The sequence below is a fragment of the Terrapene carolina genome, unplaced genomic scaffold, assembly GCF_002925995.2.
Source record: "Terrapene carolina triunguis isolate 2854851 unplaced genomic scaffold, T_m_triunguis-2.0 Scaffold629, whole genome shotgun sequence".
Classification (NCBI taxonomy): domain Eukaryota; kingdom Metazoa; phylum Chordata; order Testudines; family Emydidae; genus Terrapene; species Terrapene triunguis.
Window position 1 is genome coordinate 621,788 of NW_020664980.1, and position 12,467 is coordinate 634,254.

General features: G+C 42.1%; 1 protein-coding gene across 3 annotated transcripts in view; it reads left to right on the forward strand.

Annotated features, from left to right (window-relative positions):
* CPEB4 (cytoplasmic polyadenylation element binding protein 4) overlaps positions 1 to 12,467 on the forward strand; it is a 193,268-nt gene that overhangs the window by 174,792 nt on the left and 6,009 nt on the right. For all 3 annotated transcript variants that reach the window (XM_024199349.1, XM_024199350.1, XM_024199348.3), the window contains 5 exons: positions 4,789 to 4,962; positions 8,008 to 8,097; positions 8,749 to 8,867; positions 9,548 to 9,662; positions 10,805 to 10,986. In XM_024199349.1, coding sequence (XP_024055117.1) covers positions 4,789 to 4,962; positions 8,008 to 8,097; positions 8,749 to 8,867; positions 9,548 to 9,662; positions 10,805 to 10,986 — 680 coding nt within the window. The remainder of the gene's footprint in view (positions 1 to 4,788; positions 4,963 to 8,007; positions 8,098 to 8,748; positions 8,868 to 9,547; positions 9,663 to 10,804; positions 10,987 to 12,467) is intronic.

Sequence of the window (12,467 nt, forward strand, 5' to 3'; positions counted from 1 at the left end):
TGTGGAAAACTACAAAGGAAAACTGCCATACTTTTTTTTTTTTTTTTTTTTTAAATTAAAACACAGAATCCAGGCATAGTGATGAGTGATTTTTGAATGTATCTTGTATTTCCTTTTTTGGGGAGGGAAGACCGGGGAGGGGAGGGGAGGAGCAGCGGCTTGCTGTCTGAAAAATACGGTTGGGTCTCAAAATCTGCTCAACAATATTCTGTCCTGGAAATGCCAGCAGCTAGTTGCTGAACTGCATTTTTATAGTGGTAATGCTGAGAAAACGTGGCTTGTAATGATACAGGTGCCAAAGCAGCAAGGAATCTGCTGAGCTACACATCTCTGTGTCACATAGGCCCGTCTCAGGAATTTTTGAATAGCTAATTTTCAGGAGTCAGTGCAGGAGATAAGTGAGTTTGTGTATGTTTTGGTTTTGTTAGCAACTTACAGACCACAGGATTTTATGGTTTTATAGACAGGGTACACTTTGAAACCACTTTAGGTTCTTAAATGCACAAAAGCTTCTGAGCTCTCTGTCCTATGCAAAGCAACCGGCAAGGTCATTGCATGGAAAAAAGCTTATCATAGCTTTTCACTCATTTGGTAACTATAGAAGCACCTTAGATTTCTTACTTCAAAAAAGCAGTATTAATTACGATGCAGAAATTATACTTGTAAAGACTCCAAAATGTAAGCTACTATTTTTAGCAGGAAATATGTGCCAAGCACTTGTGGCTATATTCTCAACTGAGGACCGATGCTTAGCTATACTTTCTCATTGGGATTGTGTGTGTCGACTGTCCCCATCAAAAAAGGATCAGTGAAGTAAATGTAAAATAAACACCTAAGTAAACTGAATCGATATGCTTTCTTGCACATGGGTTAAATACCCATGACTTGTAGGGGAGGTTAAAACATTTAGATGCTGTAGCAAACTACGGCGGGCCCGCGGGACCGTCCTACCTGGCCCCCAAGCTCCTGGCCTGGGAGGCTAGCCCCCAGCCCCTCCCTTGCTGCGCCCTCCTCTCCCCTCCCCCCCACAGCTTCAGCCTGCTTGCTCCATCGCCGGCGCAATGCTCTGGGCGGCGGGGCTGTGAGCTCCTGGGGCAGCGCAGCTGCAGAGCCTGGCCTGACCCGGTCTCTGCGGCGTGGCTGTAGTGCTGCCAGCCGCCGGTCCAGCCACCGGTGTTCCAGGCAGCACAGTAAGGGGGCAGGGAACGGGGCGGGGGGGGAAGAGCGAGGATGTTGGATAGAAGGCCAGGGAGTTTGGGGTGGTGGTCCGGGGGTGGAGTGTGTGGATAGGGATTGGGGTGGTTGGGGGAAACGGGGTTGAATGGGGGCAGGGGTCCCGGGGGGGGGAGAGAGTCAGGAAGGAGGGGGGATTGGATGGAGCAGGGGTCCCAGGGGGGCCGTCAGGAATGAGAGAAGGGGTTGGATGGGGCAGTGGGGGTCCAGGGGCGGTCAGGGGACAGGGAGCGGGGTGTGTGTGTGGATGAGGCAGGGGTCCTAGAGGGGCCATCAGGGAACGGGGGGGTTGGATGGGCAGGAGTCCGGGGCGGGGCAGATAGGAGGTGGGGACCGGCCCTCGACTCCCTCCCCTAACCGGCCCTCCGTACAATTTACGAAACCCAATGGGGCCCTAAGGCCAAAAAGTTTGCCCGCCCCGCTGTAGCTACTTGTGTGTCTGCAAGATGAATTCTGAATGAGGAACGAAAATAAAACTGGTGATATATTCAGAACTTTTTATAGTACTCTCCAGGAAATTCAGACTTTGGAACAGAGTTGTTTTCCTATCTGTTGAGGATTTGGACTACATTATTATTTTTAAGTGTAATTTTGAGTGGGGAATCAGTTATTGGGCATGTTCTGATAGATGTAGAGATCATCTTAATTATTTTGGCAGTAGAATGTTCTCCACTTTCATCCCAGAAAGGCGCGCGCACAAAAATGGAGGGAGCACAGTAGTTGTAGCTACCATGTATATACATGAGTTTTAATAAGGGAGTGCAAAAGGTTCTTGAACTGTGGTCCATAGATCTCTGGAGGTGTGCAGAGGGCAGTGGCCCACGAAGCTGTTACACTTCACCACTGTGACTGTCAGTCTTGCAGCAGTAAAGCTTCCTGTTAGTAGTAAGTTAATCAAGGTCTCTCTTAGGGTTCGTGCTGGCTTTTTGGCAACCTTAACTTACAAAAAGGTGCCTGCATTTTTTTTTTTAAATCCTGTATGTCTTTATCAAGAGTTTTCCTGTAAATTCTCATGATCAAATTTAGGAGGCACTAAAATTGGAGGGGTAGGGAACACAGAGAATGGCAGAATCAGTGTCAAGTAACTTTAGTGCCTAGTACAATGAGGGGTGATCCATTACTAATCAAGTCATACATCCAGGGAGAGCAGTAAAGAGCACACATACTAAATAAGGATGTAACCCAGATGCTAAAAGAATTGTATTAAAAAGCAAGTCTCTTTACTATTCTTATCTCCTTTGCAGATGTAATGTTAATTTGTGTAACCAAACAGAGTGGTGCAGGGAGTGTGTGTGTGTGTAATCTTGTGGACACCATTTTAAGTGGTCTGCAGTATGGAAAGGCTTGAGAACCACTAAGCTAGTATAAAGGAGAATCTTTTGGTCCTTAACAATGTTTGAAAGGCTGTTTTCTTTCTCATTTAACATGCAGCAAGGACATATGGGAGAAGGCGAGGTAACAATATTCCTCTTTAATTTTCTAATGTTGACAATGTCTCATGGCGCACATAGCACTAAGCTGTTATTAGAAAGCAACCTAAAAAGATAAGATTTGAAACCATCACTTTAACCCAAGATTACTTACTAGTTTGTCTGCATGCTGTGGTAAACATTTTAACTGAATGAAATATCTCCCCAGAATAGTACTACCTAGATTGAGCTGAGCATAATCCTATAGCTAAATGTCATCTACATGAATTACTACTTGGGAGAGCTAAAATGCTGTTGTTTTCCTCCTGTGTTTATTTATGAATGACAGCTCTGTAGAAGTGATTCCTATTATTACTTGTATTTGAGTGCTGACAGTTATGTTGGGCCCTGAATATTGGCCCTGTCCCATTGGATTTATAGTCAAAGGCTCGGATCCTGTAAACACGCATACTGAGTAAGTTTATGCATATTGGTTTGTGGTTGTGTTCATCACGACTACCTAGATATCCAAAGTTACTCACATGCATAATTGTCTACAGGATTTGGGTCTTAATAGACAAGACAAATGAAAATGGATAATGCACCAGATAAGGAAAAAACCACTGTAAAGCCTTGAAAGCTATAATGGTAGAAACTTAATCATAAAAGTGGGTGTGATTCCATTTTGTCAGTTTTCAAATGGTTCCTTGAGTAAAAGACATTTAAAAAAATAGATTGTTGAATACTGAAACTAAGACTGGGTCTCAGTATTGAGTTCTTTAATTTTCTGAACATATTAATTCCATAGATTAAGGAAGAAAATTGGTGAAGTGTGATCTCTGTTAGACTTTGACTTTGCCTAGAAAATGTCTGAATTTCAGAGGTGGTCAAATCTACAGTCTCTAATAATTCGATTTAATTTAAAATCAAGTAAATGTATGTAACCTATTTGACATTGCAAATGAAGGATAACAAAAGAAGATAAATTAATCCCACTGATAACCATTTTTATAGATTGTAGTGAATTCTGAAATATCATCCCCATATAGCAAACTGTAGACAAATGAAAAATTATTCTAGGAGCCTTAACATACCTCACATCTATTCGCTTGCTTTTTCCAAGGTGTGTGTTAGTGGAGGACTGGCCACATATGTTGTGACTCTAGTTATTGTATTTTGTAATAAGGAGTAATATCATTGCAGGGATCAGTTTGTGTGCATTCATATGTATTGTGTTAGACAACTGCATTTGTAAGTCAAAGATCTTTCGTAAAGGAATATGCAAAAAAAAAATGTTACAGCAAAAGGACATGTGACTGTCTCAATAGAGGAAGAATGCTTGCAACATGTTAGAAAACGAGTTAATGAATGAATCTTCTTGTACAATATCTCAGTAAAGTTGATTTGCTCCAAGAATGACACGTTACTTAAATGAGTCTTCACAGGAAATTACAGTGGGTCTTACTGCTTTTATCAGTGTTCTTGTTATCTACAAATGGATGGTTTGTGTTTTAAGTGTTTTGATATTGAGTGACCTAAAAGATTAATGCATTTAGCTGGTGTGGGAATCCTTTTTTCATCTGTACTGTGAAATTACCTTGTGCATGTAAGAAGTTGTTGTTTGAGAAATGGTATGCGTCCTAGATTTTTAGTTATGTATATACAATCAGGACAGTCCCTACAAAGTAGTTGTTATGGTTATATAATGTTTCTTTCTGTGGCAAGTCTTTTAAAAATATGACTTACATAAAAAACAGGCAGCAGAATTAGGCAATAGCAATTGCAAAACTTCTCAAAAATGAGCTAAGATGAGTTCAAGCTATGGAAAGATTGTGGATTTTCAGGACCTTTTAAAATGCTGTTTGTTTTGTTACAAATTTTCTCTAATAAAAGATACTGCCTCTTTCTGTAGCTGTGTAATTAACAAGGTGTTTGGATTGTTGTAGAACTAGAAATGGTAAGGTTAAATGAAATAAGCAGAATATCAAAATGATCACGTTTTTAGTCTTCCCATTACTTATTAAAGGGGAAGAGTACAAGAAGATGTACTGTTAATATTGAACATTATTTCTTTAATAATATTTAAATGGTATGTTCTTTGTCCTATTAGTATGGGGTTTTTTCCCCCTTTTTTTTTTTTTTTTAGGTCAGTCTTCACTGTTTCCAATGGAAGACGGGTTCTTGGATGATGGACGTGGGGATCAGACTCTTCATAGTGGCTTAGGATCACCACACTGCTTCTCTCACCAAAATGGAGAAAGAGTGGAACGGTATTCCCGCAAGGTGTTCGTAGGTGGACTGCCACCAGATATCGATGAAGGTATTTTCAGAAACAAGCTCAGTCAGAACAACTCATGTTGACTTAATGATAAACTATAGAATGGACCCTGTTGTTAACAAGCTAAAGAATGATTATAATAGGAGATTTTTTTTTTTTTTTTTACAAATTGTTGGCCAGATCCTGAGCGGCACTGAACACCTGCTGTTCCCATTAGCCCTGTCTCTACAACTGCTTTGTTACTGAAAGATAAAAATATGAGCTCTTTAAAAAGAATAGTACTTTGCTTATGAATTTGAGAATGAGGACTTAATGTGCTATAACGTTTGTGTGATAAATCTGTTCTTTCGCCAGCCCCTCCTTTTAATTGTATATAGCCCAGACCTAGACCATAAAAAGAGGCAGATCTGTTTTAGGGAGCTGGCCATGCTAAGACCTTCATGTTTATGAGATTATCATAGAAATGTTCTTTGGTCAGCAGCTGTGGTCTTGACAGATGGATGCAATGCCTCAAATGCTTAAGGCTGTTGTATCTAATCTAGATCAAAAACTTTCAACACTGAGAAAATACGAATCTTGTGACAGAAAGAAATTGGTTTCTATTAGGGCTGTAGATTAATCGCAGTTAACTCACATGATTAACTCAAAAAATTAATCACAATTGAAGAAAATTAATCTAGATTAATCGCAGTTTTAATCACACTGTTAAACAATATTAGACTACCAATTGAAATTTATTAAACATTTTGGATGTTTTTCTACATTTTCAAATATATTGATTTTAATTACAACACAATACAAAGTGTAATGCTAACTTTATATTATTATTTTTATTACAAATATTTGCACTGTAAAAATAACCAAAGAAATACTTTCAATTCCCCTCATACAAGTACTGTAGTGCAATCTCTTTATTGTGAAAGTGCAATTTACAAAAGTAGATTTTTTTGTTACATAATTGAACTCAAAAACAAAATTGTGTAAAACTTTAGATCTTATAAGTCCACTCAGTCCTACTTCTTGTTCAGCCTATCGTTAAGACAAACAAGTTTGTTTACATTTATGGGAGATAATGCTGCCCGCTTCTTATTTACATTGTCAAAAGAAAGTGAGAACACGCGTTCGAATGGTACTTTTGTAGCCAGCATTTCAAGGTATTTATGTGCCAGATATGCTAAACGTTTGTATACCCCTTCGTGCTTCAGCCACCATTCTAGAAGACATGCTTCCATGCTGATGATGCTCGTTTAAAAAAAAGTGTCAATTAAATTTGTGACTGAACTCCTTGGGGGAGAATTGTATGTCTCCTGCTCTGTTTTACCCACCTTCTGCCATACATTTCATGTTATAGTAGCCTCGGATGATGACCTAGCACATGTTGTTGTTCTTTTTAAGAACACTTTCACTGCCGATCTGACAAAACGCAAAAAAAATCCCATGTGAGATTTTTTTAAACGTGAAAATATGCAATATTGAATTGGTATTTGAATATTAACTCACTTGAATTATATGTTCAAACTGAAAAACAGCTGGAAGATAAGGAACTAAGTTATCCCTCTTCCTTATGAAACCCATTTTAAAATATTCTTCTAATGGGCTTCAGAAACTTAAGAGTAGGAGTAATATTACCAGTAGTTCTATTAGGTTTGTACAATCTTTTAGGTTTTGGCTCTTCATTCAGCTCCATATGTAAAGTGTTGCTCTATTCTGTGGCAGCTTTTGACAGTGGTTATGTCCAGTGGTAACCTGTCACCCCAGTGGATGGTAAGAACTGAGTCAGGAATCAGTCCAGAGGCACTTAATTTTGGTGAGAAGCCAAGAGTGTTTGGTGAATTCAGCATGAATATTGGGGGTTGAGGGACACTGCAGTGTTTGTGTAAAGAAACACCCATGATATGCCGCAGCACTAAGGGCATAGCTACACTACCACTTATGTCTGCAAAACTTGTGTAGCTCAGGGGTGTGAAAAAACCACCCCCCTGAGCAACATAAATTACGTCAGCATAAGTGGTAGTGTGCACAGTGCTATGTCAGCGGGAGAAGCCCCCAGTGAGGGAAGATTGTTGTAATGTCTTTGAGGGAAGAGATCAATAAAAGAATAGAAAATGGGGGGAATCCAAGAAGTTACCTTGTAATTGCTATGGAAAAAATTGTTTAGTGAGATGAAGGGATGAATGACAAAACACTGGGAAAACATTTGTCTAGGTATTTTTAATATATTGTAGCACCTAGGTGCTAACATAGTCTACTTAAAACTTGCAGATGCCTCTTCAGTAATAGGAAATTGTATCCCTACTTGAGCTTTGTACACAGGTGTTTCTTGTTCAGAAGCTTCTTATTACTAGCAACCATTCTACTGAGGGGAGAAAAATTACCCAAGCTCAAAAAGAACAATGCCATAATTAATGGAACATCTTTATAGGACTAGCAAATAATAAGATAATTATCTTAGCGGAATATTGAAGTGGAAGGAGGATTTGAAATGGGTGCTGCAGTTGCTTCCTGTTACACTACTGTATGTGTTCTCTGCATTCTTTCCAATAGCTATTACATAATTGCATTCTGCAAGCATTACTGTAAGTTAGTCTGAGGTCAAACTCAGATAATGCAGACAGATGTGGCACAAGCATGTGATGTGAACAGGCTTGACTGGGCCTTGATATTCCCTTTCCTTTTCTCCAAACCATTTGTGATTGCAAGGCAGATTGGCAGAATTTACTGCTAAGCAGTCAGTCAAGGATTCGGACTTTGAACTCTTTATGTTGGAGAATGCCTGAAGCTAGGATATGGTAGCTATTTAGATTCATTGATTTCATTCCTGTGACTTAGTGGGCTGCAAGCCTTTATTTGTAACTATTAATAAAGAGACAAAACCTTGATCTTTGAACTGTTTTCCTCACTATTTAATGTATGTTCTGACTTGTCATGAAGAGTCCCCTTCCCTCAGTAAATGCGTTCAGTGGTCTGATATTTGTTTATAGGTTAGGAAAAATATTATCTGAAATCCAGATTCTCCAGGGTTTTATGTTCAGTGGATTTTAACTTCTATTCATGCTCCTTTTTATCCCTCTGTTCCTCATCCCTCAGATGAGATCACGGCTAGCTTTCGTCGCTTTGGTCCTTTGATTGTGGATTGGCCGCACAAGGCAGAAAGCAAATCCTATTTTCCTCCTAAAGGTAACGATCATGATGTTAACATTATTTTAAGATCCATTGCAGAACCAGTGACTGTATTTTTTCAGTGTGAGGATTTGAAGTGTAATTTTCATTATATAAAAGATCTTCATGTTCACTGCCCCCCATACTATGCTGAAAATATCCCCTCAAATCATGATGTAACTCAAATCCTGCAGGATGTTGCAAGTAGGTGGACTGCAGAGCAGTGCATGATAATACACATTTAAAATAATTACTCTTACTTCACTTCCTGTCTGACTCCCCTTTCTTTCTCTGTGCCTCCTTCCTTTCATTTCTCTATTCACAACTCACCTGTGCTGGCAGGATGGAGCCAAGGCTCTATCCGTTTCCACCTCTTTGCTTGCTTCCTCCCCACCAGTGGGAAAGAGATAGGGAGAAGAGAGTACTGAGCACATAGCTCTTGTTTTCCCTCCTGCTTTTGGAGGCATGCTGGGAGGCTGCTCAGGGGAGTGTTTGTGTGTGTTGGGGGGGTGTCTTACTGTTAATCTCTCTTATGTTGCTGTGTAATCATGTGGGATCAGCGCATAGTCTGGCCCTAAATAATGACACTGAATATTATAAACTATAGAAAACTAAATCTCTTGAGAATCTCATCAGGAATTTTGCAAGTCATCTTGTTCTCTTTCCTAGGATATGCGTTCTTGCTGTTTCAAGATGAAAGTTCTGTACAGGCTCTGATTGATGCATGTATTGAAGAGGATGGAAAACTCTACCTTTGTGTCTCCAGCCCCACTATCAAAGACAAACCGGTAGGTAACATTTTCAAGTACTTTAGAGTTGGTATAAAATAAGGCTATAAATTGTGCACTGCAGATGTCATGCATATTTGCTGACTTCAGTGAAACAGATTAGTGTCCAAAGAGGATGGTATGGTTATGCATTATGTACTGGTACTGCAGTGACTATGGGCCTGATCCAAAGCCCAGTGACTCCCACTCATTTCAGAGGGCTCTGGGTCAAGACCCTCTGTCGGCAGACATTGTTGCTTAGTAAATAAACTGTGCATAGCCTTGCATGCTGGAACCTGTGTTATTGTGATAGTGATTAGCCTGATGTCTACAGTACAGCTTACTTCGTCAGAACAACACACATCATGGATACATGTGTATTTATAAAGTTTATGTAGCATGATTGGATTGTGATAATGCATCACATTAACAGGAAGAACTTGTATATCTCATACCAGTTAAATAACAAGGTGAAATCTGATCTGCTTAGGTCACCATTAATAGAGCATATTGGCATTAACTCCTAATTGGTAGTTGATATACAGTTTGAAAGTGAGTTCAGAGTATAGTCACTGATACCATTTTAAAGTTTTTACCATCAGGGAGGCTACATTGTAACTGACAGTTGATATTGCTAAAATACTTACCTCAACTCTTAATCTGAATTAAGAACAGTAAAAAAGTTTGTTTTCTGGCCATAGGTTCAGATAAGGCCTTGGAATCTCAGTGATAGTGACTTCGTGATGGATGGTTCGCAGCCTCTTGATCCACGAAAAACTATTTTTGTTGGAGGTGTTCCTCGGCCATTACGAGCAGGTATAGTACATGTGTTGCAGCCTTTGGCATGTTGTACAATCAGCCTTACTGCTTTGGGAGAACGCTGGGAGTTATTTCAGCAGGACATTTCAGGACAAAAACATATATTATATATGTAGCTGTAATGGGGCTTGGCCGCGGTTCGTCCCTCAGCGGGGCTGTGGGGTATCCCACCGCCTTGCTCTAGTTCACTGTCAGTCCTGGTCCTGCGGTAGTGGGGGACAGCAAACCCACTGTTAGGGGCTCAGGCCCTTTAGGTCGGGGCTGAGCCGATAGTTCTATACAGACGCCCAGGCCCTAGGTCAGGGCGGGGCAGCAACCAAACAGTCAGGAACTCAGGGCCTTAAGCAGGCGCTGAGTCAATAAGCAAGAGGTCCCAGTCTCTCCAGGCTAGGGAAAGGGGGAGTCTGCCATCCAAGGGGTGGGTGGCAGGGGGGACGCAGGCCCTCCCACTCCACTGCGTCCCAGCCCAGGGCCCTAGCAGCGGCGGAAACTCGCTGCTGTCAGTGGGGATCCTGGCCGCAACACACTGACATAGGCTCTGGCAGTGCTGCAGTGAGACTGGGGTCAGCTGCCCCCGGGCTACTTCCACACTCCCCCTCGTAGGGTACCTGGGTCGCGCCAGTGTCCTTGGCGGTCTCCAGCAGCATCGGTTCCTCCAGGTAGGTGGTGAAGGGTAGGCTCGGCCAGTCCTCCTCAGGGTAGCTGGCACGGGGCAGGCTCAGCTGGCCCGGTGAATCCTCAGGCCGGCCGCGGCCTGCTGCCGTCTCCCAAGTGCGAGCACGGCCACAAATGTCTGGTCTCTCCGGCGGCTGGTTCTCAACTGAGCTCTGCAGGCGGGCTTTTATACTTCCGGGTCTGCACCGTGACCTCTGAGGGGCGGGTGCAGGACCCAGTGGCTCCGCCCATGTTGGTGTTAGGGGAGGTTCGTCCCTCAGCGGGGCTGTGGGGTATCCCACCGCCTCGCTACAGTAGCATATAGACATATATTAGTGTTTGAAAAATGTAAGTATTGCTGATGCTGTGTAACTGTAGCTAGAGACAGGAGTACAAATAAATGTGCATATTCAATGCTTAGAATGGCAGAAAGGGGATTTAGAAAGTAAAAATCTACCTAACTGAGTGTTTGTTTTCTGCTTTAGTGGAGCTTGCAATGATAATGGACCGGCTGTATGGAGGGGTATGCTATGCTGGAATTGACACAGATCCTGAGCTGAAATACCCAAAAGGAGCTGGGCGGGTTGCATTTTCTAATCAACAAAGTTACATAGCTGCTATCAGTGCCCGCTTTGTTCAGCTGCAGCATGGAGAGATAGATAAACGGGTAAGGGCTAAAGCACATTTTGTTTGTTCAGTGTCTTGTCTAGAAATGTCTTGTTTCCATGTAAATATCAGTGTTTCATTGTGAAGACTATAAATGTTACATACAGACTTTTACTGCATGCTTAGATTTAAATTGTGCCATGTAAGCACAGCCCATGGTGCACTGGGAGGTAACCTAAAAGAAAAAGTCTCCTTGAACTCCCTGGCACATAGGGGGATGATGCCAGGTGCCATACCCCTTCAGAGGGGTACAGAATACTCCCACTGCGAGGCTGTCTGACTCTAAAGGCTGTGGCAGAGGGATGGACTGAAGCATTCTTCAAAGAGGGAGCAGTTCTTGCTCTTTCCCCACCTCCACTGTGCACCAGCATAAAGGATGGGCAGAATCTGTTGCTGGGTGGATGGGAGTGTGTTTGCATGTGTGTGTATGTGTAAATAGAGGCCAGAAAGGACCACCAGATCGAGTCTGACCTCCTGTATAACTTCAGCCACTAACACCACCCAGCACCTGCACACTAAACTCAGAAACTGAAATTAGACCAAAGTGTTACAGCCCACAGGAGACTAGACTGGTTATATACTACAGGCAGAGAATAGGAAGGTCTGAGAGATGCACCAGTGCCAGAGAATTCCCTGCCATTGCAGGGGTAAGTGACATAGAGAGACATAATCCTGGCAACCCATGCGTCAGGGGAAGGCCCCACATGTGAGCTAGAACCAGCTAGCCAAGCACCTGAGAGAGAGAGACTGCTCGGTGCCGCCTCAGAGCACTGACCTACCCCATCCAGCGTCCATCTCCAACGGTGACCATCTCTGGTGCTTCAGAGGAAGGAGAACGAAAAAAAATCACCCCACCCAACAACAGCAAAAATACGTTGAGGGAAGAAAAATCCCTTCCTGACCCCAGTAGGTGACTGCTGAGGCAGGAAATTTTGGGAATGTTCCCATAAGAGCATCATAGGAGTGCACTGTACAGCATACTGTAAATATTCTGGTATAGCCTCATAACAACCCTCCCCACCTGCCTTAGCAGTTTTTAGTATTTTGTCCTGTCAAGTTAACTTTTTAAAGGAGACAATTAAAGAAGGAGCACAGTTGTCCTCATTCTAATATACCTGAAATTAGTGTGCCTGTTGTATCAACACTGTGTGCACCTCTGCCTGTTGTCTCTGCTTCACGTGTAAGAAACCCAGTTTGGTCATCTGAAAGGCTTCAGTGTTCTGGACTATAAATGAAACAGACTTTCAGGTCATTACTGCCACTCTTTGCTCCATTTAGTGCTACATCTCCGGTTTTTCTTTCTGCAATTGGGTAGTCTCTCATTTTCTCTTTGAAAAACTTTCCCTAAAACTCCAGCAGTCTCTCACTACCGTTGGATGACAGAACTGCTCTTATAATTTTACTTCCACTCTGGGCTCAAAGTCTGTGCAGACAGGTGGTAGTCTTTCAGTGATTTGAGAATGGAACTGGGAATCAGGAACT